The 23,897-nt window shown below is 36.5% G+C and overlaps 1 protein-coding gene across 4 annotated transcripts; it reads left to right on the forward strand.

The window, feature by feature from the left end:
- The first annotated feature begins 1,034 nt into the window (after positions 1-1,034).
- On the forward strand, positions 1,035-23,321 carry LOC103711509 (kinesin-like protein KIN-4A). 4 transcript variants are annotated; one of them, XR_604775.6, is made up of 26 exons: positions 1,035-1,867; positions 4,218-4,364; positions 4,477-4,626; positions 6,690-6,943; positions 8,217-8,404; positions 8,489-8,613; positions 10,164-10,200; positions 10,647-10,738; positions 10,857-10,970; positions 11,256-11,369; positions 11,558-11,651; positions 11,831-11,946; positions 14,783-14,881; positions 14,961-15,074; positions 15,172-15,288; positions 15,395-15,475; positions 17,524-17,595; positions 19,141-19,234; positions 19,324-19,355; positions 19,454-19,551; positions 19,638-19,733; positions 19,943-20,164; positions 20,817-20,979; positions 22,138-22,293; positions 22,365-22,666; positions 22,817-23,321. XR_604775.6 is itself a non-coding variant. In XM_008797677.6 (25 exons), exons 1-25 carry the CDS (start codon positions 1,745-1,747, stop codon positions 22,578-22,580), a joined length of 3,114 nt encoding a protein of 1,037 aa, XP_008795899.2. In that variant the 5' UTR covers positions 1,035-1,744; the 3' UTR covers positions 22,581-23,321. The 4 variants fall into 4 exon arrangements, 2 of the variants coding, with proteins under 2 accessions (XP_008795899.2, XP_038985794.2); XR_015975285.2 differs by having other exon boundaries at positions 1,083-1,867; positions 4,270-4,364; XM_008797677.6 differs by having other exon boundaries at positions 22,365-23,321.
- Positions 23,322-23,897: the final 576 nt, after the last annotated feature.

The raw sequence follows: 23,897 nt of genomic DNA on the forward strand, positions 1-23,897 counted from the left end.
GCTACCACCTTGTGGTTAGATATCCCTCACCTTTCACCTATATATATATATATATATATATATATATATATATATATATATATATATATATATATATATATATATATATATATATATATATATATATATATATATATATATATTCCTCGTATTTTTCACTTTTCTCGTTTCTTGCTCAAGAAATTGAGGAAGCCTTCAAATAATGACAGGATCGACAATAATATAACTATGCTGACGTTCCTCCCTACTTCCAAAGCATGTTCTGCCACTACCCACTTTGCCAACCGTTCCCCTTCTTTTAGACCCACCGGCATGTGGCGTAGGGGCGAATCGCTTGCACAGCTGTACTCGAACCTGGAGGACTAGGGGACTGAGGGGCGTCTCAAAGCCCTTGCATCGCAGCTGTCCCACGGAATAAAGAAAGAAGGAATAACCTTTGCCACTTGTCATTGCCCTTCTCGGTGTGCATGGAGTGGTAGATAATTCACTGTAACCACCTCGTCTATTGGAAATTAATTAGTTCAAAGGTGAAATCAGCGACAACTTTAAATCTTCTATTTTATTAGCTTAACCAATAACTTTATTATTATTAATTTTTCCAGTCCTATCTATCGTACCACAAGAAAGCTCAACTTGATGACGTCTCCATAATATAGTAACATACCATGGGATGGTACGTGGTCATACTGGCGCTGAGAAGTTCAGATTTTCCACCAAATTGAAACAAAGTTATTTGGTGTTGATGAAATTGTTGTTGAGGGCCAAGCCAAATCCAATGTCATTGAGAAATATTTATATCTTTGTACCTACATCCAACTTCCCCAATTGAGAAATATTTCATGGTGGATGGGGATTTAAAATCCCCAACTTGGATCCCATGAGAGATTTCAGAGGCAGATCTGGTACCAAAACCATAGAGTCTAGAACCGTAGACCCTTGACCGCGCCCAGCACAGCTGGAGCAAACAAAATATTTATAATGATGAATCAAGTAATTCTAAAGCAAGATATTACGTTAAAGATCAAAGAAACAATAGCTATCATTTTCACCGGTTGGTGATAAAGCGAGGGAGATGCCATGTCGTTGTGTAGCAGTGACTGCGGTAAAAGAGAAGAGCACCGCATACCTTCCCCCATGCTCTCTCTTCCTAAGCGCTCACCACCACCTTCATCATCACCGCACCAAATCCTCCATTTTTTTCCTGGTTCTCTCTTCTCAGCAGAAGGCAGAGGAGGGCATTTTGGAAAAGAGTACCCTTGAAGTCTCCTCCTCCTCCCACCACCTCCACCACCACCACCACCACTACCACCTCCTCGTCTTCTACCTTCCCTTAGTTTTTCTTTTCTTGGGGGACTTGCAGTGGAGTCCAAGAAAGAATGATGGCGGTTGTTGCCTCTGCGGTTGCTGTCTCGGCTGTTACCACCACCTCCTCCTGACTGACATCCTCTCACTCTCTCTCTCTCTCTCTCTCTCTCTCTCTCTCTCTCTCTCTCTCTCTTATTGTCTTCCATCCTTTTCTTCTCCAACAAACCATCCTATCCCAACCCATCCTATCCCCCATTTGTCCCACTCCATCTAGTTCTTGCCCGATTTGCTTCGACCTTCATAGATATCTGGAGCTCCTTGGAAACGAGGGACGAGTCTTCTTCTAGGAAAACAAACTTCGAGTTGTCGTTTCTGTAAATATAAATATATACGGAGGTTTATGGTTGTGAGAGGGTAATTCTGGTCGTTCTTGGTAAAGATGACGATGGAGCACGGGGAGGATTGCTGCGTCAAGGTGGCGGTCCACATTAGGCCGCTCATCGGGGACGAGCGGCTGCAGGGCTGCAAGGATTGTGTCGCCGTTGTCCCCGGGAAGCCGCAGGTTTCTACTTTTTGTACCTTTTCTTGGTGAATTTTTCTTGTGTGCTTTCCCTATCCATTTCAGATCGCATTTATTTTGTTTGGACGAGGTCTTCTTGATTTTTTTAAAAAAAAGATCTGTTTTTTTTCCGTTGCATTGCTTTTTGATATTAATCAGTGGCTCTTTTGTGCGAATTGTGCTGGAGATCTGTGGTGTTAAGTGGTAAATTAGAGGCAAACTAACTTTGCTTAAAAAGAAAATATGATAAATATGAATGGACAGTTGTTTTGCAAATAGTTTTTTTTCCCCTTTTGTCAATAGATTTGTTCATGGCTTCTCATTTGACATGAATTCGCTGCGATTCCCACTAGAATTGGCTGCTTTTAGATTTATTTATTTATTTTCTTGTTTGCTTTTTTTCTTTTTGCGTGTTGGGGGGGGGAGGGGGTTGCTCTGCAATGCCTGTTTCTGATTCATTTAATCATGAAAGTTAGAGCAGTGATTTGGTTATATTTCTGTATTTTTGTATTCCCCCTCTGTGCTCTGAATTGTTAAAATCTATTCTAATATTCTTTTCTGATCTTTTTTTTTGTGGTAAGTAAGGGAAAAATTCGATTTCGTATAGATTTTAATCTCGTAATCATTGTTCAAACTTCAATCATTCTGTGGATTTCTCAGCTCACTCAAAACTTTCTTCTCTTCTGCACTCCTGATAACCTATTTAAGTTATGCACTTTATGGCGATGAGTGCAAGATTTCATTCCCAGAGTTCTTTTAGGTTTATCTGGTGAGATTATGAATGTCTTAAGATAGATGGTCGCGAGTTCAATGGCTTTGCAAATTAGGAATGATGATTGAAGAAATTTCAACGTCATATTCATCATTATTTGCAAGCCACATCTTCTACTTCCTCCTTCTGCAGTGTGCTCATCTTTTCTTCCTATTGTAATTATCTTAGTGTTTGCTTCCTATGCTCAAGTAATTTTTGATACTCCTTAGGTGCAAAACGAAAAGCAAGGAAGATGGATTATACATTTTGTATCATAGTCACATTGTCCATAATAAATCATGTGTATGCATTAGAAAAATGACAGATAATTTAGAAGATAATAGTGATAATAAGAAAGAGATAGGTAGATAAGATTTGTTGTGGCATGTTTCAACAAATAATATAAATTAAAGGAAAAACAGTTATTAGTATCATGCCTCTCTAAATTTGTTGCCCTACATAGACCGATGTATAGAAGTATACATGGGCCAATATATAAAAGACCAGAACTGCACTTTAGGCCTGATCCTCATGTTATTGAATCATAGCCACTCTAATAAGGATCTTGTGTAGGACTCTTTCTTATATATTTCATCAAAATAAGATTTACAGAATTTTCTAAACTTACAAACGTTAAATATATGATATAAAGGCTAACATTTACTGAGAAAACTCTGTTTACTGCTTGAATATTTTCTCTGCATATGTCAGAAGATTGAGCTCACATTTACATGGCATATTTCCAGGATTCTGCTCCTCCATCAATGCAACAATCATGTAGAGTTCAGTCTTTAAGAATTCAAATTCATGCCATTTACTCTTTTGCACGTGAATCTGTTTAAGGCAATGTATCTATGCTCTTGAAGTTGCAAATGATGATCTTGTTTTTCTAAAAGAAATGTGTTCCCCCCATGCCTGTTGTCTTTTCTTATATCAATACATTGTTTGGCTAAAAGAGACTGATGTCTACTGTTGGTCCGCTGATCATGGCCATTTCATTTAGAAATCTTGTTAGTCACAAATCTAACAAAAGGGTGTCTTTCTGACTGGAGATGCATACTTGGTGGCATGGTTTGGATGTCAAAGCAGATTATATTTTTTTAGCCTTACATGTGCCTAGATGAATGATCTCAGTGCATTTTCTAAAGCTGTTTTCTGTTTCTTTTTTCCCATGAATTTCTTGTGTTAAAGTTGCAACATCTCTGTCGACCACTTGTGAAACCTGATACAATCTTCCTTTAAGCTCAAGTGCTCAACCTTTTGCATCAGTTTCAGGCACACCAGAATTAAGTTTTCCCAAAAATAAAACTCAAATGAGATGCTTGTAAATCTGGCTTATACTGTTATAGCATTAAAAATGGGTGTCAAGAGTAGAAGATGGTGAAGTTATACAGTTAATACTCTGTTACCTTCTGCAAGTATTGTAGGTTTGAAGTTGGACAGTTTCAGTTGGTTTATTGCCATATTTTTTTTTATAAGAGTTTCAAATGTCTTGTGTTATTTATGACAGACTGCTCCCACTGTTATCAATTATTCTACTAGAATTTATCAGATATTGAAATCACTATTAATAGATTTCCACCAAAAACTCCTGATGTGCAGGTCCAAATTGGCACTCATTCTTTTACTTTCGATCATGTATATGGTAGTACAGGTTCTCCATCATCTGTGATGTTTGAAGAATGCATCGCCCCACTTGTTGATGGTTTGTTCCAAGGATACAATGCTACTGTTCTCGCATATGGTCAGGTCAAGTAGTGCAATATCTCATGCTCCCTGCCAGTTCATTCAATATGAACTGTAATATGTCTGTTGCATGTACCCTGATGCCTTGAAACATCTGATTTTTGTAATGTAACAGACGGGTTCAGGGAAAACATACACCATGGGAACTGCATGTAGGGATGTTTCTCAAACTGGACTTATCCCTCAAGTTATGAATGCATTGTTCAACAAGATGGAGACCTTGAAACATCAAGCAGAATTCCAATTGCGTGTGTCATTCATTGAGGTATAAAAATTGCTCCTTGCTGTACCTCTCCCACTTTTGTCTTCTATGTGCTTTCTCAGTTGCTCTCTCTCTATATTATATATATATATATATATATATATATATATATATATATATATATATATATATATATATATATATATATATATATATATATATATATATATATATATATATATATATATATATATATATATATATATATTCCAGGTACATATTATGTTCTCACATTTGTGATATTTTGTCCTTCCTAAATAAAATATGGAATGTCATTTTATCAGGGCTAAGCATTCATGTCTTTAATGAGCTGGAAAACTTAAAATGTATCCTCAGATGTCTATCTTAAAATGATTGTTTAATGCTCAACATATTGAGTGTGAAACAAATTTTAAATTAATGGTCTGAGCTTTTGGAACGAACAGGTTTGGCTTTTTCTCTTGTTGTTAATCATATTTTTATATTATTTACCATTCTAGACAACATTTGGGTGTTCTTTAAAAATCTTACAGGGCACAACTATTTCCATATATCTAATAGCTCACAGAAGGCTAAATCATAATTTATCTTTCATTTTCTTTTTTCTCTTTCTGGGCATGGTTGAAGGGGAGTGGTGGTGGTTCTGCTGCAGCCAATTGAACAGACATAAGTGAATTAGCTGTACTTGGACTCACCTCCAAATATTAACTACCATCAGTGCTGATGGGCATGTACTTTGTCAGGCCTGTTCTGGCATATGGCATGGCTCTATGCCAGTGCAGGTGTACTGGTGCATGCATGTGTGTGCCAAGTACTGGCACAAGAAGACACACCATGCCAATGCCCTGTCAGAATGGGACTAACATGTGGCACTTAAAACTTTGTTCTAATCACAACTATGAAACAACATTTGCTGCAAAAGGAATTATGTGATTATTCCAGGCCATCTGTTCTGATCATTTCTTGGTGTAGTGTAGTAAGATGAAGAACATGATGCAAAAAATATTTATTAGGGGTGAACTCAATCTTTGCATTTCAGGTATAAGATTAGGGACCAAAACTCCTCCATCGTAATTATGTATGCCAAGGTTCAATTAAAAAAAAGAATAAGTCATGCTATCTTTACTTCTTTTGTGTTTTTGCTTTGTGTTTATGGTATGCTCTAGCCTGCAGGATATTATGATAATAATATCCATATTCTTCATTCTTTGAGTTAGTTGGATTACTTGTGGATCTAGTTAGGCAGAGTAAGAGCTGGATGGTTTCAATGCAGTAATCTCATTAGGTACCATGCCTTTTCTTTGAGATTATCAGGCAGGAAAGCTCTATTTGACAGCTTGATTTCTACTGGGCCTTTGCATGAGCTTGTTCATAAACTTCATGATGTGCAAATTGGAAAGAGAGAGACTTCATTTTGATCCACCTACAAAAGTAATTTCTGATAATGAAATTTTTGGGTGATTCATACTTCGCATCTCCTTTATTATATTTATGGCTAAAGCAGACTGCTGGGGCAGTTTAAGCAAACCTTTTTATCATGATCTAGAACATCCACATTGAGATTATTACCCAAGACAATTTGTGTTGTGTCATTGTGATGGTAAAAGAATCCCTTGAAAGCTTGATTAATTAATGAATTCTGATGTGATTCTGGGAATTGTTGCAATTATTTTGCAGCCTTTCTTGCTTTGGAGCATGCCACGAGACAAGTTCACTTTGTTGCCCATATATGGCCTCATTTCCTTTTATGTTTAATTATTCATTAGATATGCGTTTGCCACGTATAGTATAGATATAGGTTGTTGTGCCTATGGTGTTATCTAACCATACATATTTAGCACTTTATGACACTTTCCGGACCTGGCTTTGTATTGCAAGTATTTAAATTTATATTACTGGCACCCAGATTTCATGTTCCTCTGTTGGCCTCTGATATCATTTACTTAATGAGACACTATACACACATTTCCTTTTTTAATTTTTTCTTAGTGATACCAGTTTGATAAATATAAACCTACGGCTATCTTTACTGCACAGACTTTATCTTCTCATACCAAGAATGTTAACCAAAACTTTTGATTGTGAAGATTTTAAAAGAAGAAGTGAGGGATTTGTTGGATCCTGCATCTCCTGGCAAACTTGAGGCTGGCAATGGACATGCGGGGAAGGTAACAGTACCTGGGAAACCTCCAGTACAAATCCGTGAGGCATCAAATGGGGTCATAACACTTGCAGGATCTACTGAAGTTGATGTCCATTCCCAAAAGGAAATGGCTGCTTGTCTAGAGCAAGGTTCACTAAATCGTGCAACTGGAAGTACAAACATGAACAACCAATCAAGGTTAACACCATGCCTGATTTCGTATTATGTTTGGCATACTAAGAGTAAAACACATACGTCATATCTGGAGTGTACTTTGATGCTTTTGTTTTGTTGCTCCTGACTCATTGTGATCAAGTATCTTTTATTGCTATCATTTACATTCAAGAATGACTTAGTACAACTTACTTCTTCAGTCAACCTCCAAAACCATACATGATGTGTTCTTAAATTACAAGCATTATATTCACATATAAAAAAAATTTAAAACTCCCATATAAATGGACCTCTTTTTATTGTCAATATTACTTTACCCTCAGGCTTCACTTATTTTTTGTAGAGCACCATTACACCACTCTTACACTTTAATATCCTCTTTTTTTAAGTTCAGAGTATTCATATGAAGTTCAACGTTCTATGTCTACACATTCTCTCCGAAACCTTTGTGGGTCTTCTTTCAATTCACTGCATAAGTGAGAGATCAAGTCCTTGTTCAACAACTTCTGGAAATATCCTTTTCATTATCACCTTTCAATAGGAAAGTCGTCCTCACACTTAATAATGCACATATGGTGCTCTATCTCTTTTATTTCCTGACTCCTATTATATGCTATGTTGTAGATCCCTTTTTCATCAACTGAATTCATGTTACTGTGTAAATTGTCATAGCCTTTGAACTCTTTTCAGTTCTTAACAATTACCACTTCTTAAGGAATGGCCTTTTCCCTCCACCCTGTTGATTTTGCCTTTTAGATGATAAAAGCATCGGTGCCATTTCTTTGTATCCGAACTTCTTACTTTTGCATTTCAAGAACTAAATCTGAATAATAGAATATAATACTAGAATCAATAGATTGTATCCATAATCTGTTGTATATGTTGAAACTAATCATGATTACTACAATAAGTTAACTTTTCATTACAAATGGCTATCAATCCAACTCCAGTATTCCTTTTCTTCATATGCAGTTGATTATCATATTTTTATCATGTACATGAGTGGAAAGGAAACAAAGTAGGCCTAAAGGCACCATAAAAGATTATGGTACCTAAAACGCTTGATAGTACAAATTGGTGACAAAAATACAGCAAACAATCTTTTGTTATAATGAAAATAATTTAATTTAATTTCCATCTATATGGAAATGTATTTTTCAAGTCAGCTAACAAGATTAGAAGATCCTTGTTGTCAAAGCTGTTAAATAGATTTTATTTTCCCATTTTAAAATGTATGGTTCTGCTCCACTTCACTACTGCTTTTAATGTCTTGTTTTGGATATCTATTCTGTGATAGTCGTTCCCATGCCATCTTCACTATCACATTGGAGCAGATGCGGAAACTTGATCCTATTATTACTGCTGATGGTGTCCCAATTGAGGATATGTCTGAAGATTTTCTATGTGCAAAGCTCCATCTAGTAGATCTTGCTGGATCAGAGCGGGCTAAGCGAACAGGTTCAGATGGTCTTCGATTCAAGGAAGGTAGTTTATTCTTTCCTTCATTTGTTTAAACCACTGCTTAAATTTAAGAAAATTCACTTAATGACATCTGCTTTCTTATTTCAGGGGTTCATATTAACAGAGGGCTTCTAGCTCTTGGAAATGTCATAAGTGCTCTCGGGGATGAGAAAAAGAGGAAAGAAGGAGCCCATGTTCCTTATCGTGACAGCAAACTTACTCGACTCTTGCAGGTTGAATCATACTCTATTTAAATTATAATCATGATGATTGATGTGTGGCCTATTATTTTAATAGGATAACAACTAGTGAATGTTTGTTATAACACATGGATAATTATCAGGGTGCTGAACTATATATACTCTAGTTTGAGACAATTTGGAGTTTGAAACAAAGAAATGATTGCAGAGGGGTGTACGTTTTTAAGGGACAATACAATTGTATCGGCGAAATTTGAATTTTATTAAGTCTATCCACTAGCACAATCAGGAAGAAGCAACCTTGGCATTTAATTGTTATGTTTACATTGCTGAGCTATCACTTATCAGACTCTTATTTGTAGTAATGGCAGAGAATGTTTTTCCTTAGACTAATCATAATGCAGTATCAAGATGGCTGGGCATGCCATGGATCACGGCACAGGGTGCTTTTATGACTTCCCCATGTTTAGAAACTAAAAAAATATGATTTAAGGATTGTGTAAAATGGAGAATTGGATAGTTTGGCTCATTTTTTGTGAATTCACTAAAACATAGTTGTAACCTTCGGCCAAAGAAACTAGTACACTTTTTGTAACAATCCAGGACCTCACCCAAAATGGCTAGCCGGAAGGTATTATTTGGGTTCCTTGATCCTGTATAAGTATCTAAGATCTACCTAGCGAATAACCAATGTAGGACTAAACACACGCCCGCACGGGTCCTCACACATTTTTCCCCGCCTAGTCACACAGACCAAGGGATTGTTGATCTGAATCTTATAACGGGTAAGATTGCAAAAGGTAGATGGGTCATTGATCCATAATCCATGAATAGTGTCTGAAGACTGGGGAGGGGGAGGAAGAAGAGGAGTCCAGGGAGTTGACTACAGTTGATTGGCATTCATATCTGAACTCAAAACTCTGATTACCTTTATCATCTTTAAATCTTGAATCTAAAGTAAAAAATCTTGACATGGTCCAACATCTCTCCAGTGATTACAACCCCAAACATACTCTTTAGTCATGCATTTTAAAATAAAAACCCAGCAACATTTGGACTTCCAGCAGCTCAGCACTAATTGATTACTCTTGTTTCTGTTCATAAGTATCCCGTGCTGCTTGACTGTACGATAAACGTACACAGCCTGATAGAGTGGTGCCTTCGTTCTAGCAGCAGCTCTCTTTTGTAGGCTATAATGATTACACATCAGATTTCCAGGTCACATTTTCTGCATGGATTTGGGCTCATCTGTATCCTGATTAATTGTTGCTGTCTGATATACCTTGCATCAGTCTGTTTCCACACCAAGCATACAGATTACAGCATATAATGTTGGTGTGTTTTCTAGGTGGCTAAAATTGGAGTACTTAGTCTAACAGGATGACTATAGTGAATATAGACATATCTGTAAAAATAAAAAAAGAAAAAAATAAATTGAAGAAAAAAGAAAAGAAAAGAAAAACAGTGAAGGGAGAAAAGAATGACCTCATCCTTCTCCAGCTGAAGTTCTTTTGATAATTAGAATGCCCAAGTAAAAAGAATCATATTTCTTCTGTCTAATTATTTATCTACCTTTTTGGCAGGACTCACTTGGTGGAAACAGCAGGACTGTCATGATAGGTAACACATTTTGCCACCAAGTGTTCTTAATGGTTATATTTATTATCTTTAACTGTGCCTTTGAAAGCCGTGCAAACTTATGGCTCCCTCATTCATCTCATGGTTTGGAAAAGGCAGGTTCAATGACAATTTTTTCATGTTATTTTGATTGATATATTTTATTGATATATAATCATGATAATATGATTGTTCTGTCTTTGCCGAATGGCCAAAGAGAACCACAGTTTCAACTGTATCCCCTTTTTCCTCTGCTCTTTAGTGCTTTCCAGTTGTAGCTAGAAGCTGCTGTACTAATTAATGATGTTAATCAGCCAATTATTGTTTGTATTGTAAGTATAGGTATGTTGGCTGCTGCATGAACTATATTATTAAAAAAATGCTATAAAAAGCTTCTCTTTGTTTTCCTTCCATCTACTGTCTAACTGTGTTATCCCATCTTCTTCCAGCCTGTATCAGCCCCGCAGATATTAATGCAGAGGAAACCCTTAACACACTGAAATACGCTAATCGTGCTCGCAACATTCAAAATAAGCCCATTGTGAGTCTATAAAGGACAATATATCTAATGAAGCAATTGCTACCTCGCTTGCAGAAATTGATGTTCTTGTTTTCTCTTATGCATGCGCATATCTGCTTATATTAGTTTTCTTTTCCAGGTTAACAGAAATCCAATATCAGATGAAATGCAAAGGATGCGTCAGCAAATTGAATATTTGCAGGCAGAGCTACTTTGTGCTCGTGGGGGAGGAGCCGCATCTGATGGAATTCAGGTAACAATTTTTTTCTACAGCAGCACAACTCTAAGGATCATTGCCAAATTCCTGGTCAGGGTAGTTTTTGGCAGGAGAGGGTCTGTGGAACCTTGAAGACCAGTTGGAGAGTAGGATGTCTATTTTGTAGGTTGCAGACTAAGCTCATGCTACCAATGAGGCAACCCTTCATATAAATATATGCTCATGCATGCATATGTATATGTATGCATGCATGTACATGTATATGTATATTCTAAGAATTCTTTTGCATGTATTAACTTTTTAGTGTATTTATATATGTAGGCTCTGAAGGAAAGAATTTCTTGGCTGGAATCTACCAATGATAATCTTTGTAGGGAACTCTATGAGTATCGCAGTCATTCTGCTCACACCGAACATTGTGAAACAGATGTTCAAGTACAGTACTTAGTACTTTCTGTTTATTTATTTTTTCTAATCTGAATTTCTCAAGCTTTGACATATTTATTTTATTTAATTACCCATTTCAATCAAGTTAATGACTCTTCTATGTATGTTCATAATATAGAGGAGCTTCATTAATTGTATAGATGGCTTAAAATTCTGCTTTATGCTTAATATTTCAGAAAGGTGGAAACTGTTTTGTGAAAGCAGAAGGGCTGAAGAGGAGCCTGAAGAGTATGGACTCATTTGACTACCAAATGGATGAAACCCTAAGAGGCAATTATCTGGTTGCACTTGACATGTTAAACAGGCTATCACTTATCTTGTGTTTGGTTTTCTATGTCTGTATTCATTGGAGATATGTGGAATTCAGTGCAAGTACATTCTTTTTGTGTTGCTGCAAATTGATGGTTTTCAGTTCATAACTTGGTATGCAAATTTCTGCTAATCATCAGGCGATAATTCCAAGGAAATTGATGAAGAAGCAGCGAAAGAATGGGAACATACAATGTTGCAAGACACTATGGGCAAGGAATTGAATGAGCTAAATAGGCGATTGGAACAGAAAGAGGTGATTTAAGAATTCCAGCAAACATCTGGATTATTTATGCTGTTTTTTTTTTTTTTTTGTTAAAAAACCTTCGAAGTGCATGAACTAGTTAAAGTCATGTCTTAAAATGTTCAGGTATGATTTTGGTTACAATTCATGGAGTAAATTTCGTGCAAAGATTTTGAAATATGAAATGGAATGCCATATTCTTGTTTGGATGTGAATTTCATTAGGCAAATGCTATGATAATGCACATTTGATGATTTCACGAAAAAATTTCCACATATGGTGCGAAACCTTCAGCATTCCAAGTCCGACATGTCTTGTGCATGGCATTTCATTCCCATTTTTAAATCCATTTAGAAAATTTCTAGTGTTTAGTTCGAATAGAAGTTCACTCTATATTATTCTACGGTATACAGCCAAATAAATCAGCATTTTACTGAAGATGTTATGTTTTGAAATAAAATGATAGGAAAACTTTACTGTCGCTAAGAACCTTAAGGTCTTCTTAGATAAAATTATGACATTGTTTAAGATTGATAAGGTTTATACTTCAGAGTTTACACTATCTCCCGACATATTACTGATTATAGAATTGCATTACCAGGCACCAGCATAACAATTTGCACTCATATATGCATTTGTTATTTTTCTTTTTGCTTGTCTGCCTCCATATTATGGGTACAAGAATTATTTTTTTGCTTTACAATTTTTATGTTTTATATTGACAATTATGATAGTCTGAAGGGAAATTTGGTCTTGATGCTCTACTTAAATGGTAGATTTTCAAATGATCCATAAACTAACAGACTTTTTTGAAGTCCCACATCTAATAATATGAAAGTGAGAGTTGTACCCTAGCCTCAAGATATATATGAATCAGATGAATGCAACAATCTTTTGAGTTCCCAATGGCTTCTATATGGTTGCTTGGATACTAAATGACTGCCTAGCAATTCCAAGCATAGATGTTTTGATGTGAAATGTTCTGGAATATACATATAGCAAGCAAAGTTGTAGAAACTGCCAGGTCCTATGATGGATATATTTGCAAACACATACTTTGCAGATGGGGGGCTGGCATGATGTTTGGATAAAACTGCCACAGTTGCATGCACTAATTAAACAGATAAATTGATATTATAAAGTGTCATGCCAATTGAAACGATATAATAGTGCAATCCAAATATGAAACATCTTCTTTTTCTGATGTATATTTTGATCTCTGTAAGTTTATATCTGCCCGTTGAAGATGAAGCCTTGCATTTATATTTTGATCAGCTATTTATCAAGTTAAAAATATGATATTTATTTACTATACCTTTCAATAAAATATGTGATCTGGGAGATACCCCCATGGACACACCCCTCCAATGCAAGATATCCTACTTTTGAAACTTGGGAGGTGAACCCCATGTATTTGGAGTTGGATAACTTTAGCTGGATGTCCTCCCCACTCTCCTCTTTTTCTAAAAAAAATGCTAAAGGATACTTGTAATAGCATATTACACAAGTGGCATAAATAGGAAGAGTAACGAAAGTTTTAAGCACTCTGTTTGACTTCTATTTCTGAATATAACAAGCTCTAGATCATCTTCCAATTTTGATGCCGAACCAAGTCCAGGAACAACGGCTGCAGCGGCGACAATGCACTCCTGGGATGACTACCGTGTGTTGTAACTTTAAAATGGAAACAGAACAAGAGGGAGAAGAGAAGGAGGAAGAAGAGGAGAAGGAGGAGAAGGGAAGGAGGAAGAAAGGAGGGAAAGACGTGAGGGAAAATTCTTAATCCTTCATTAAAACCCTAATCATGAAAATAGTCCCCTATATATAGGGCCAAATAAACGCAATTAACATAAAACCCCCTTACACAAAAATAACTCCTAATAAGCCCACAAATAACACAAATAAGCCCTAAAATGCAAACAAGCCTAGAAATAAAAATAAAATAAATATGCAAATAAACGGGTCTGACTCAATCCGGGGGCTCAGAATTATCTGGATGAAGGGCTCTGATGTCCCCATCAAATTTCTCACTCGTCATAGGGTTTGTTAGTTCTCTATTCAAATGTATGCATGATCAAGCACAGTTTTGGAGGTAACATAGATGATTCCTAGACTGATACTTCTGTTGATACAGAAGGATTGATAAAAAGTTCTGATGGACAAATGATTGCAAGTTTCTGTATTAGGATCAAGTCGAAGAGATCTGCATTGCTAAGTAAAATAAAAAAAATCTTGGATTATTAAGTTACTTAATAAAACTTAGATTTGTGAGAAGATTTGTAAGGTACCAGATTTCAGGTTATATGTCGCGCAGACATAAGGAGTAAAACTCTAGAGGGCTTATCCTGCTTTTCTGGGTTTCCATGATCTCATGAAGTAATGAATGATACCAAGATGGCTCTAGTAAGCGTTGCTAGCAAGCATAACAGACTTTCAGGTAACTTAAGCTGGAAATAGGCAGGAAGTTTTCTGTGATATAAAATAAGAGAAGTTAAGAAAATCTTGTGTACTTTAGAAAGTAACATATCTATCTGCAGTTTGAGATTGAAGTTCTGTTAGTTTTCCCCATCAATTAAAGGTACAACGACAAAAAAAAAACTAACTCTTAAACCTGCAAACCCTTCCATTATCTATTAGATTATTTACAATCTTCTCTTGTTCCTGTGTTGTTTTCCATTCAATTTTTATACTCTGCTATGCTAGCAAAGACATTTTGCTCTTCCTATCAGACGTATATTTATGCAACTTCTGACCAGATGTTGTCCAAAGAAATTCAATTAAATGAATTACTAATATTTTCAGCTCCTTTTCTTTTTTCTCATTGCCAATATTTTGTCTCATTCTGCAGTCGGAGATGAGAATGGTTGGAGGATTTGACACTCTTGCTCTTAAGCATCATTTTGGGAAGAAGCTCATGGAGCTTGAAGAGGAGAAGAGGATAGTGCAGGTTGATTAGTATTTGGTTTTAAGTCATTTATTTTTCTTTCTTTTCCTGTTATGTCTAAACTTGGGGGGCATAATTTCAGCAAGAGAGGGATAGATTATTGGCTGAAGTAGAAAGCCTTGCTGCTTCCTCTGATGGGCAAGCACACAAGTTGCCAGATATCCACCTACAGAAGTTAAAGTCCCTTGAAGCACAGGTGAACATAGTGGGCATTTTATGGCTGAAAGGTTTAACACTCCTTTGCGCACTAAATGATCCCCAGGGTTTTTTTTTTTTTTTTTTCCTTTTCCCAGATTTCAGAACTTAAGAAGAAACAAGAAAACCAAGTTCAGCTTTTAAAGCAAAAGCAAAAGAGTGATGAAGCAGCAAAGAAGCTCCAAGATGAAATTCAATTTATTAAGGCACAAAAGGTTGTTGCTTCAACCATTCATCTTATATCATTGTCATTCTCATCCATATTATTCTAACTTCTTGGCGTTCTTTTTAGCTGCTGCTTATTGTTTCTAATACTTTCAGGTTCAATTACAACACAAGATAAAACAAGAGGCAGAACAGTTTCGTCTGTGGAAGGCTTCTCGGGAAAAGGAACTTCTGCAGGTGTTTCATTTCTTTCATTAGTTGTACTTCTTGGATTATGTACAGCATCATGAAGCATTTCATCAAGCAATAGTTATTGAAATATGAACCAATAGAACCTGCATCAGATTTTTCTCACATGTTGATGGGTGGTTTTGATTTGAAGCTACTAAGCATTTTCATCTGGAACTACCATCTTGTATTAATATATACTTTTTTCTTTTTTACGGGAAGGACCTGGACGATGATATTCTATTGATCGAACATTGTTGAACTTTTTGACGAATATCTTAATGTTTTAGATTTAATGAGGAAAACAAGCAATTTATATTACTTTTATTATACAAAACTTATGTTGTATCCGTTATGTATTCTATTCATTGTTGGTTGGAAAAATTATGCTATATGCTCTAATACATTGTCTTACGTTTGTGGATGTTCATGATTTTTGGCATCACCATGATGCCACCTACTTGCATGTTTTCTGATTCAAAAGTTGCATTAGTCATATTATCGTTGTTAACATTTTATTGCATGTTTGTATTGTGGTGATAGCCTTTCGTCAAGAGTGTATCAAAGATATTTGATTTATAATTCTTTTTTTTTCCACCTCATCATCTCTACTATCATTGCCACACCTTTTTATATTTTCAATAAATCTGCAAGTTCTTGAGGTAGACTTTCCAATCCTGCCACATTTTAATTAAATTTGTTGAAAATGCGAATGAGTCCACAAGTTCGCTCCAGGCGGATGAATTCTTGTTTTCTTATATTGTGATGGCATGAGAACTTATGCTTAAAGTTTCCATGTATTCATCTGAAGGAGTAACATCTTCATATATATGTGAAGAACCCTGGTTGCACACTCTCTTTACCATAAATTTTCATAGCTATCCGGAGAGTTTACTTGGTTACTGCTCATTCAGCTAATTAGACTTCTAAATCCCATACTCAGCTTGGTGTTATCATTAGAAGGTCCAAATTTGCTATGATGCCCTATTACAGCTTTTTGTTAGTTTGGTGTTGTATTATTATTGGTACTTAGAACACCACTCAATTGGCTGGATGGTTGGTGTTGCCACCTTCAGTCCATTTATATCATACTATTTCTTTGACGATATTCCCTTTTTGCAATGAAGTGAGAATTGATAATGAGACTGAAGCTCAAGTGGGAAATAAGGAGTTGCATTGGCATTGTTGCCAGTTTTCTAGTTTTTTGTTATTTTTATTTTTGATATTTTGAAAACAAAAACATGCTAGGTAGTGACAGATATTTTTCCCTTTTTTAGCAGAAAACAATAAAATAATTTTGTTGATCGTAGTGGTGGTAATCGATTCCTGTGGCATTGCTGGTGGTGGTGCAGTGGCTGCATTGATGGTGGTAGTAATGATCATGGTAGTACTAGCAGTGGCAGTGGTGGTTGTTGTCATAATGATGGGCATTTGTGGTAGATGGCGGCGGCGATGGCCAGAAGTGCCAGTCGAATGGTGCTGATGGTGTTGGTGGTGATTGTAAACATGGTGCTAGTTGTCGCGGTATCAGTGATGGCGGTAGAGCTGGTGGGTGATGGCAGTGCCAGTGGAGTAGTGGTGGTGATGGTGATAGTGGTGGCAGAGGAGGTTGTTGTATGGGGGTTTTGTTTTTAAAAGCAAAAATAAAAAATCATTCAGAAATTTCAGAAATTGCAGGGACTTTTCTTGAAAGAACATTACAATGAGCAGTCTGTGACTTGGTTTGCACTTTTTCTGTTTCAAAAGCAGAAAACAAGAAACATACCAAACAGAAGCCTAAGTTATCTAGTGTTTCTAATGATTTATGTGTGTTAGCATTATTTTGTTGAAACTGTATCATATAGTTACTATTGTGTGGTTGACAATTGGCATGTTATTCTTAAATTCATTTCAGCAGCATATCATGTGGCTTACCATCTTTGTTTTCAACTTCTACCATTGTTTCTGTTATGAAAACTAGCAATTTTAACCCTCTTGCTTATTGTTTATTTTCAGTGAAATTTTCAGATTTCTTTGGATCTTGTGACAGTTTGATTTTGATTCTTTTCCTCATGCAGCTAAGGAAAGAGGGGAGGAGAAATGAGTATGAACGACATAAACTTCAGGCATTGAATCAGCGACAGAAATTGGTACATATATCTATATTATACTCTTGTTATTTTGCTGAAAGCATTTTATGATTAATGAAAACAATATTATGTAAGTTTCTTTTGATGCCCTCCAAAAATCAGTTGCTAAAATCGTGATTTTTTTGGTTTCCGGGCTTTCGATTCTCTTAATTTGTTTTTACTCTAGAAGATGATCCAGCAGCTGATAGGTGATATATTCCTTCAAAGTCTGCGTTCATTTATGAATAGAAACAGAGATTAATTGGACTAACATTTTTGCTAGAGATGCTAATGTATGCTATATTGAACACTGGATTAGCTTGATAGAAACACAAGAACTGAAAAGCCTTAATTTTTAATTTTTCATACTAAAACCTGTCATTCTATTTGAGCTCATAAGTTCATACAGCAGAGACAAAAGTACTTGAACATTATTATATTTGTTGTTGTTATTGATTGGCCTTTAGTCTTAATTGGACTACACGGCAGGATTTAGCCCAAGGTACGCTATACCGGCCTGAACCGGGCGGTGGGAAGCATACCGTACCATGCCGGTTCGGTATCGGTACCTGGTACAGATGACATACCGATACTCAATATGTAAAAAATCTTCATATCGTACCATATCGATACTGTGCTAGTGTGGCACCGATATAGGCTCCGATACCGAGACGGCAAATCTTGATTTAGCGCATCCTTTAGAGACTCTGCGCGACTAGGATGGGCCAAGAGCCCACTGACCAAGCCATTCCCCAACCCTCATCTTCAAATATATGCGACTATGAGGATTTGAACCTGCAATTTTCAGCTAGAAATTCCAACCAGCTCATCCATGCGCTGTGCATGAATCATATAATTTTTATTATACAGCACCGGCATGGTGTATAAGAGAACAAAAACGCCATCTCTGTCAGCTTATTAAGGGTGTGTACATTTAACAGTCCTTGGTCGTTATTGCCTTATTGTTCTACATGATTATATAGCTTACTAAATGTTTTATTTGCCTGTAATAGCAACTGGTTGATGGGTGACCCTTATACTGGAAAGTTAATGATAGGTGGTTTTTAACGATCGAGGCAGCTTAGTGTCTTGTCTTCTGTCTGACTAGTTTTGTAGCTGAATTAATATTGGAAAGGAAGGAGCAAGGATGCTGGACTATGTAATGTAAGTATAATAAGGATTTAAACATGTAAAAGAAAAGACACTGTAAAGGCATTATTGTCACATAATTGGTTTGAAGAGACTAATGCAATGTGCAGTAGGGGGCAAATGGATGATCTTGGAATGTTGCTGAATGGTTGTAGATCGGTAAGATAATAATAACATAAAGTGATTCAACGTTAGAATATTCCTAAAATATCAGAATATCACAAGACGAGAGTATGTTTTGACTTGCATACATAAGTGTAGACTTGTAGGAGGTCCATGTTTGTGCATGCATGCACACGTGCATCTGTGTCTGTGCAATAAAAACATATTAAAGTGAATGCTGTGTCATAGGTCTCTCCTGACCTTTAACAGCAATTTATTATTGAAGTTAATCAAGTCTCTAGAATCCATTTACAGGTTCTTCAGAGAAAGACAGAAGAGGCTGCTATGGCTACCAAGAAGTTGAAAGAGTTGCTAGAAGCACGCAAATCCTCAGCACGTGACAACTCTGGTATTTCTAGACATAAAAGAAAAGTTCCGAGTAGACTATTTAGCCTGTGGAGCGTCCAATTCTAATATTGTTTCTTTTATTGTTTCCAGTCACTGGAAATGGTAATTCTCCAGCCAATCAGGTACTGAACTACTGATCCATATAGTTGTTTATATTAAGATGTCTAGTGTCGGACAGAAAGCATACTTAATATATATTAATTTTAATCTTCAAATACAGATCAATGAGAAGTCCTTGCAACGGTGGTTAGATCATGAGCTTGAAGTCATGGTGCATGTGCATGAAGTTCGTGCAGAATATGAGAAGCAAAGTCAAGTGTATGCAATTTTTTTTCTTTCTCCAATCATATTGTTGGCCGGTTTCATTTATGGCTATCCTGATGATATTTATGCTTTTCCATTAGACGAGCTGCATTAGCAGAAGAGTTTGCCTTTTTGAAACAAGAGGGGGCATTATCTGGGGGGCCTAGTCCCCCAAGAGGAAAGAATGGAAATTCTCGGTAACTAACATTATAAACCATAGGGTCCAATTTTTTTCAGTATTTTTGTTATTGTTTCCTTATATATTTGAATTTACATTTTAAGATTGAGTAATCTGGGACAGAGTCTTGTGGTAGTCATAATAGTATTTGAGGAAACTAGGGTTTCAAGCTAGTGTCTTTAAAGGTTAACTTGCTGTTTTTTATTTAATATTCTTGTTCTTGTTCAGGATATCCAATATGCCATCTACTGCAAGGTTAGCAAGAATATCATCACTCGAGAATATGCTGAGCATTTCATCAAACACCCTTGTAGCAATGGCTTCCCAACTTTCAGAGGCAGAGGAACGAGAACGTTCATTTACTGGACGAGGGAGATGGAATCAGTTGCGATCAATGGGAGATGCAAAGAGCTTGCTTCAATACATGTTTAATGTTGCAGCAGATGCAAGGTCCAACTTCAAGTATTAAACCAGTCATGTGGAGAATTTCTAGTCATCTTGTTGGTTTCTTAATCAAAATAAATTAACTATTTGCTGGTTTTGTGTTTGGTAAGTTGAATCTGTGAAGACTTAATTAGGTCGACTCATCTGAATATCGACAAAAATAACCAGAATGTCAGAAGTTCTAGCAAAAAAAGAATCAGGAGAGAGAAAAATGTTATTCCGTGTTTTGAATTATTGCCATGTTGGACATGTTTTATAATAATCTTAATTTGAGAACAGGGATTGCTGAAGTAGTACTTTTTGAATTGTGGTTTGATGAGGGTGACTTACTACTCAATTAAAAACTAATATTAGAATTTCATCATCACAGAGCCACCATATTTACAGCATGCACATGCAGAAAAGTGAATAAGAACTTTGGGAAAAAGATTTAAAATTATTCTACAGTTAAATTAGGAAATTAGAAAATTTCCTATATTCACCATGCCAATTTGATTGTTTCAAAGTCCTCATTTCTATCTTATGTATTATAACGTAAGCAGTCTTTTTCTTTTTTGCAATATTTGATACTCATCTATAAATATCCATTTCTTTGTTGTTGACTGCTTCTTCATTATCTTGTCAGTCTGTGATATAGTGAATTTATCTTTGGTAACAGGTGCCAGTTGAGGGAGAAGGAAATTGAGATCAAGGAATTGAAAGAGCAGCTGAATGAACTTTCTGGTATCCTCCGCCAGAGTGAAGCGCGGAGAAGGGAAATGGAGAAGCAGCAAAAGCTGAGAGAGCAAGCTGTTGCAGTTGCATTAGCCACATCATCTTTGGTGAGCCTATATGCATACTCTTGGATAAACTTACTATTCCATAGATTAGATCAAGGCAGAATTAATGCTTCATCTCTCACTGTAACCATGAAGGTTAAACTTCTGCAGCCAAAGTCCTGCAGTCATATATAATTTGGAATCTGAAACTTAGATTGGGAGCTTGAATCATGAAAATGAGCACGAGACAAAGTGTGATTCCGGCTTAAGAAAATGATGCACACCTAGAGTTTTGTAGGCTTGGTCTTGTGACTATCTCATATTACCGTAGACTGGAAGCTGGAAGCTGTTGCATAATTTCAAGAGAAAATTCTTTGTAACTTTTTCATCATTTTCATTTTCAAAATTAATGGAAAACTATTGCGATTCAACTAAGGCTACTAAAAACCAAGAAACTATTTGAGCAAGAATAGAAAGACCATGTCATTCCCGCATTTGAATTCACTCATGGAATCCTATGTATTAAGTTTAGTGTACTTGATGCTAAATTATGAGGCAAGTTAACAGATGCCTGCTAGTGTCATATCAACAAGTTCATAACTCGAGGCTTCCGTAATGTGCAAGAATTTAGAAGGCTGTTGGCTTTTCCCCTCTCTTTTTGAGGAAAGGCTGTTTGGCATTTTTATTTTATTTTTTGTATTTTTCTATTAATTGGTTGTTTGGTGTTGATGAAGCATCAGGGATTGCTGAGATTAGAACATTTTCTTAATACAAATAATGAAGACAGTAATAAATTGTGCTTTGAATACTTCTGCAGAAGATTTTTACAATTGGATTGTGCCTTTCCTAAACTGGCATTTCTTGATTCCTCGTGTTTTTTTCTTTTTCCGTCTTCGTTGTGACATCATCTTCCCTATTCAACTAGAAACTTGGACCTATAGATTAGAGGGGCATAGCATTGTCCATGGGTGGAGACTTTCTGAAAAATGCCTGTTATTTGGGTGTCAAATCAAAGGTTTGATAATCTGGTAATAAACAGTCCAGGACTTACACCTTTTGAGTGGCTGGAGGGATAAAACACACTATTGGACTGAGTTTTCTTTTTTTTTTGAAGTACAAACAGGTATGTAGTCCTCATGATAAGTCTGTTTGATTCCAAATCAAGCAGTCTTGGATTTGAGTTTTGATCATTCCCTTGAACTTTGATATGATTATTTTCAGGGGAACTCAAATGGTTCACTGAAGCATTGTGCTGATGAATCCAGCACCCCACTATCTCCAGTTGCACTTCCTGCACAGAAGCAACTAAAATACACCGCTGGCATTGCCAATAGCCCAAGCAAAGGGACTGCGACATTCAACAAGCAGCCACTGAAGGTTTGATTCCTGCTCTTGCCATGCCAAACTCAGTTTTCGTGCAGAATGGTTGAGAAATTCTTTGACTGCAGATGGTCCCAATTGGGCATTTATCAATGGGAAAGAAAACGGCAGTAGTAGGAAAAGCTGGAAAGCTTTGGAGATGGAAAAGGAGCCATCATCAGTGGCTCCTACAGTTCAAGTGGAAGTGGCAGAAACCATGGAAATTGTCTGCATGGATCCGGCATAGTGATGAAACAATAATGAGGGCCAGGGCTAGACCGCAGCCTCCTAGAGACAGGATGTGATATGACTTATTCTTTCTTTGTCACACATCAGTTCTCGACCCATACAGCTAACTTCTTTTATAGGGTAACAACACAGCTGAGTGCAAGTAAGCTCTGACAAAAACCCCTTCTTCAAGCTCTTTACTTAGTGAAGCAATCAACTTGTACATGTTTATAGGGTTTTGCTTTAGATGTAAATTCCGACCATACATATCCATGAAAACAATCAAATGCTCAGCCACATGCTTATGTTTCAGTCTCCATCGAAGACGAGATGCCAAAAAGTCCATTTGGAATGTAAAGAGTTTTGCTCGTTGGTGAGAAAAGTGGAAACTTAGTTCGCTTGCTTGGTGTCTTAGTTTGAATGCATGGAAGCATCTTGTAAAGTGATTCTGGTGCTGCCACCTTCCTCAAAGAATTGTTAAGTTGAGCCAAAGGGATTGATGGATCTAGCAATTTACAATTGGAGGAGGTGTCATTGCTTATTATTTCCCCAGTTATTCTATTACTGAATCAAAGAAATTTGAATACTTAAATATTTTGGCCATTATGGCTTGTTTTGAGTTTTTTGTAACGCTTGTCTATTCTTCTGAGGGTGGGAAGCTATTTTTGTGATCTGTGTATTAACTACCTTTTTCGATTGTCCACGTTGAAAGGCTTTGCTCCCCATCCATCTCTTTTAATTGTTTGTATCGCAGGAACATGTGATAAATATTTTTCTTTTTGTTGTTCCTTTTGTGAATTAAGATGGGCTTTGATTGACCCCCCTGTTCTAAGCCATGACGAATGAAATAACGTGTTTTGCTAAGCATATGACACTGTGAATGCAGCTCGGATTCATTCCATATAAAATAATAAAATCTCAGTTTATAGAGACACAGCACCTCTTATATATTCTACTCAGGTTTATTGATTTCATAGTTTGTCAGCGTTAGATTTGTGATTGAAATCAAGCTGAAATTACTGATGATGAGGTGGTCTCCTGGAGTTCGGGGCCAATATCTCCGGAGTCACTAAAAAAAAAACTAGTGAGTTACTGACAGCATTTTGGAGAAGTCTGGTACTGACCTTTGGAAACTGAAATAAATGCTACAAAGTTTATTTTAACCGAAAACATGCATTTCTCCAACAGCTGAATTATGCTGCAGAGTCTTTAATCTGCCTATTGTGAAGGAATGGGTTATATGGGATTGGGCACTGTCATCTAGCCAAGTCTCAGGAGTGAGAGCCAGACTGAGAATACTCCCGGCAGGAAATGGATTTCCCCTGATCCCTCAACCTATCCTCTATAGGATGAGCACAAGCATTGCTTTAAAGGCTAGAATTGCCGAGAGAAAC

This window comes from Phoenix dactylifera, chromosome 2 (assembly GCF_051530095.1).
Source record: "Phoenix dactylifera cultivar Ajwa chromosome 2, Ajwa_hap1_PhDact_Kaust_v1.1, whole genome shotgun sequence".
NCBI lineage: Eukaryota > Viridiplantae > Streptophyta > Magnoliopsida > Arecales > Arecaceae > Phoenix > Phoenix dactylifera.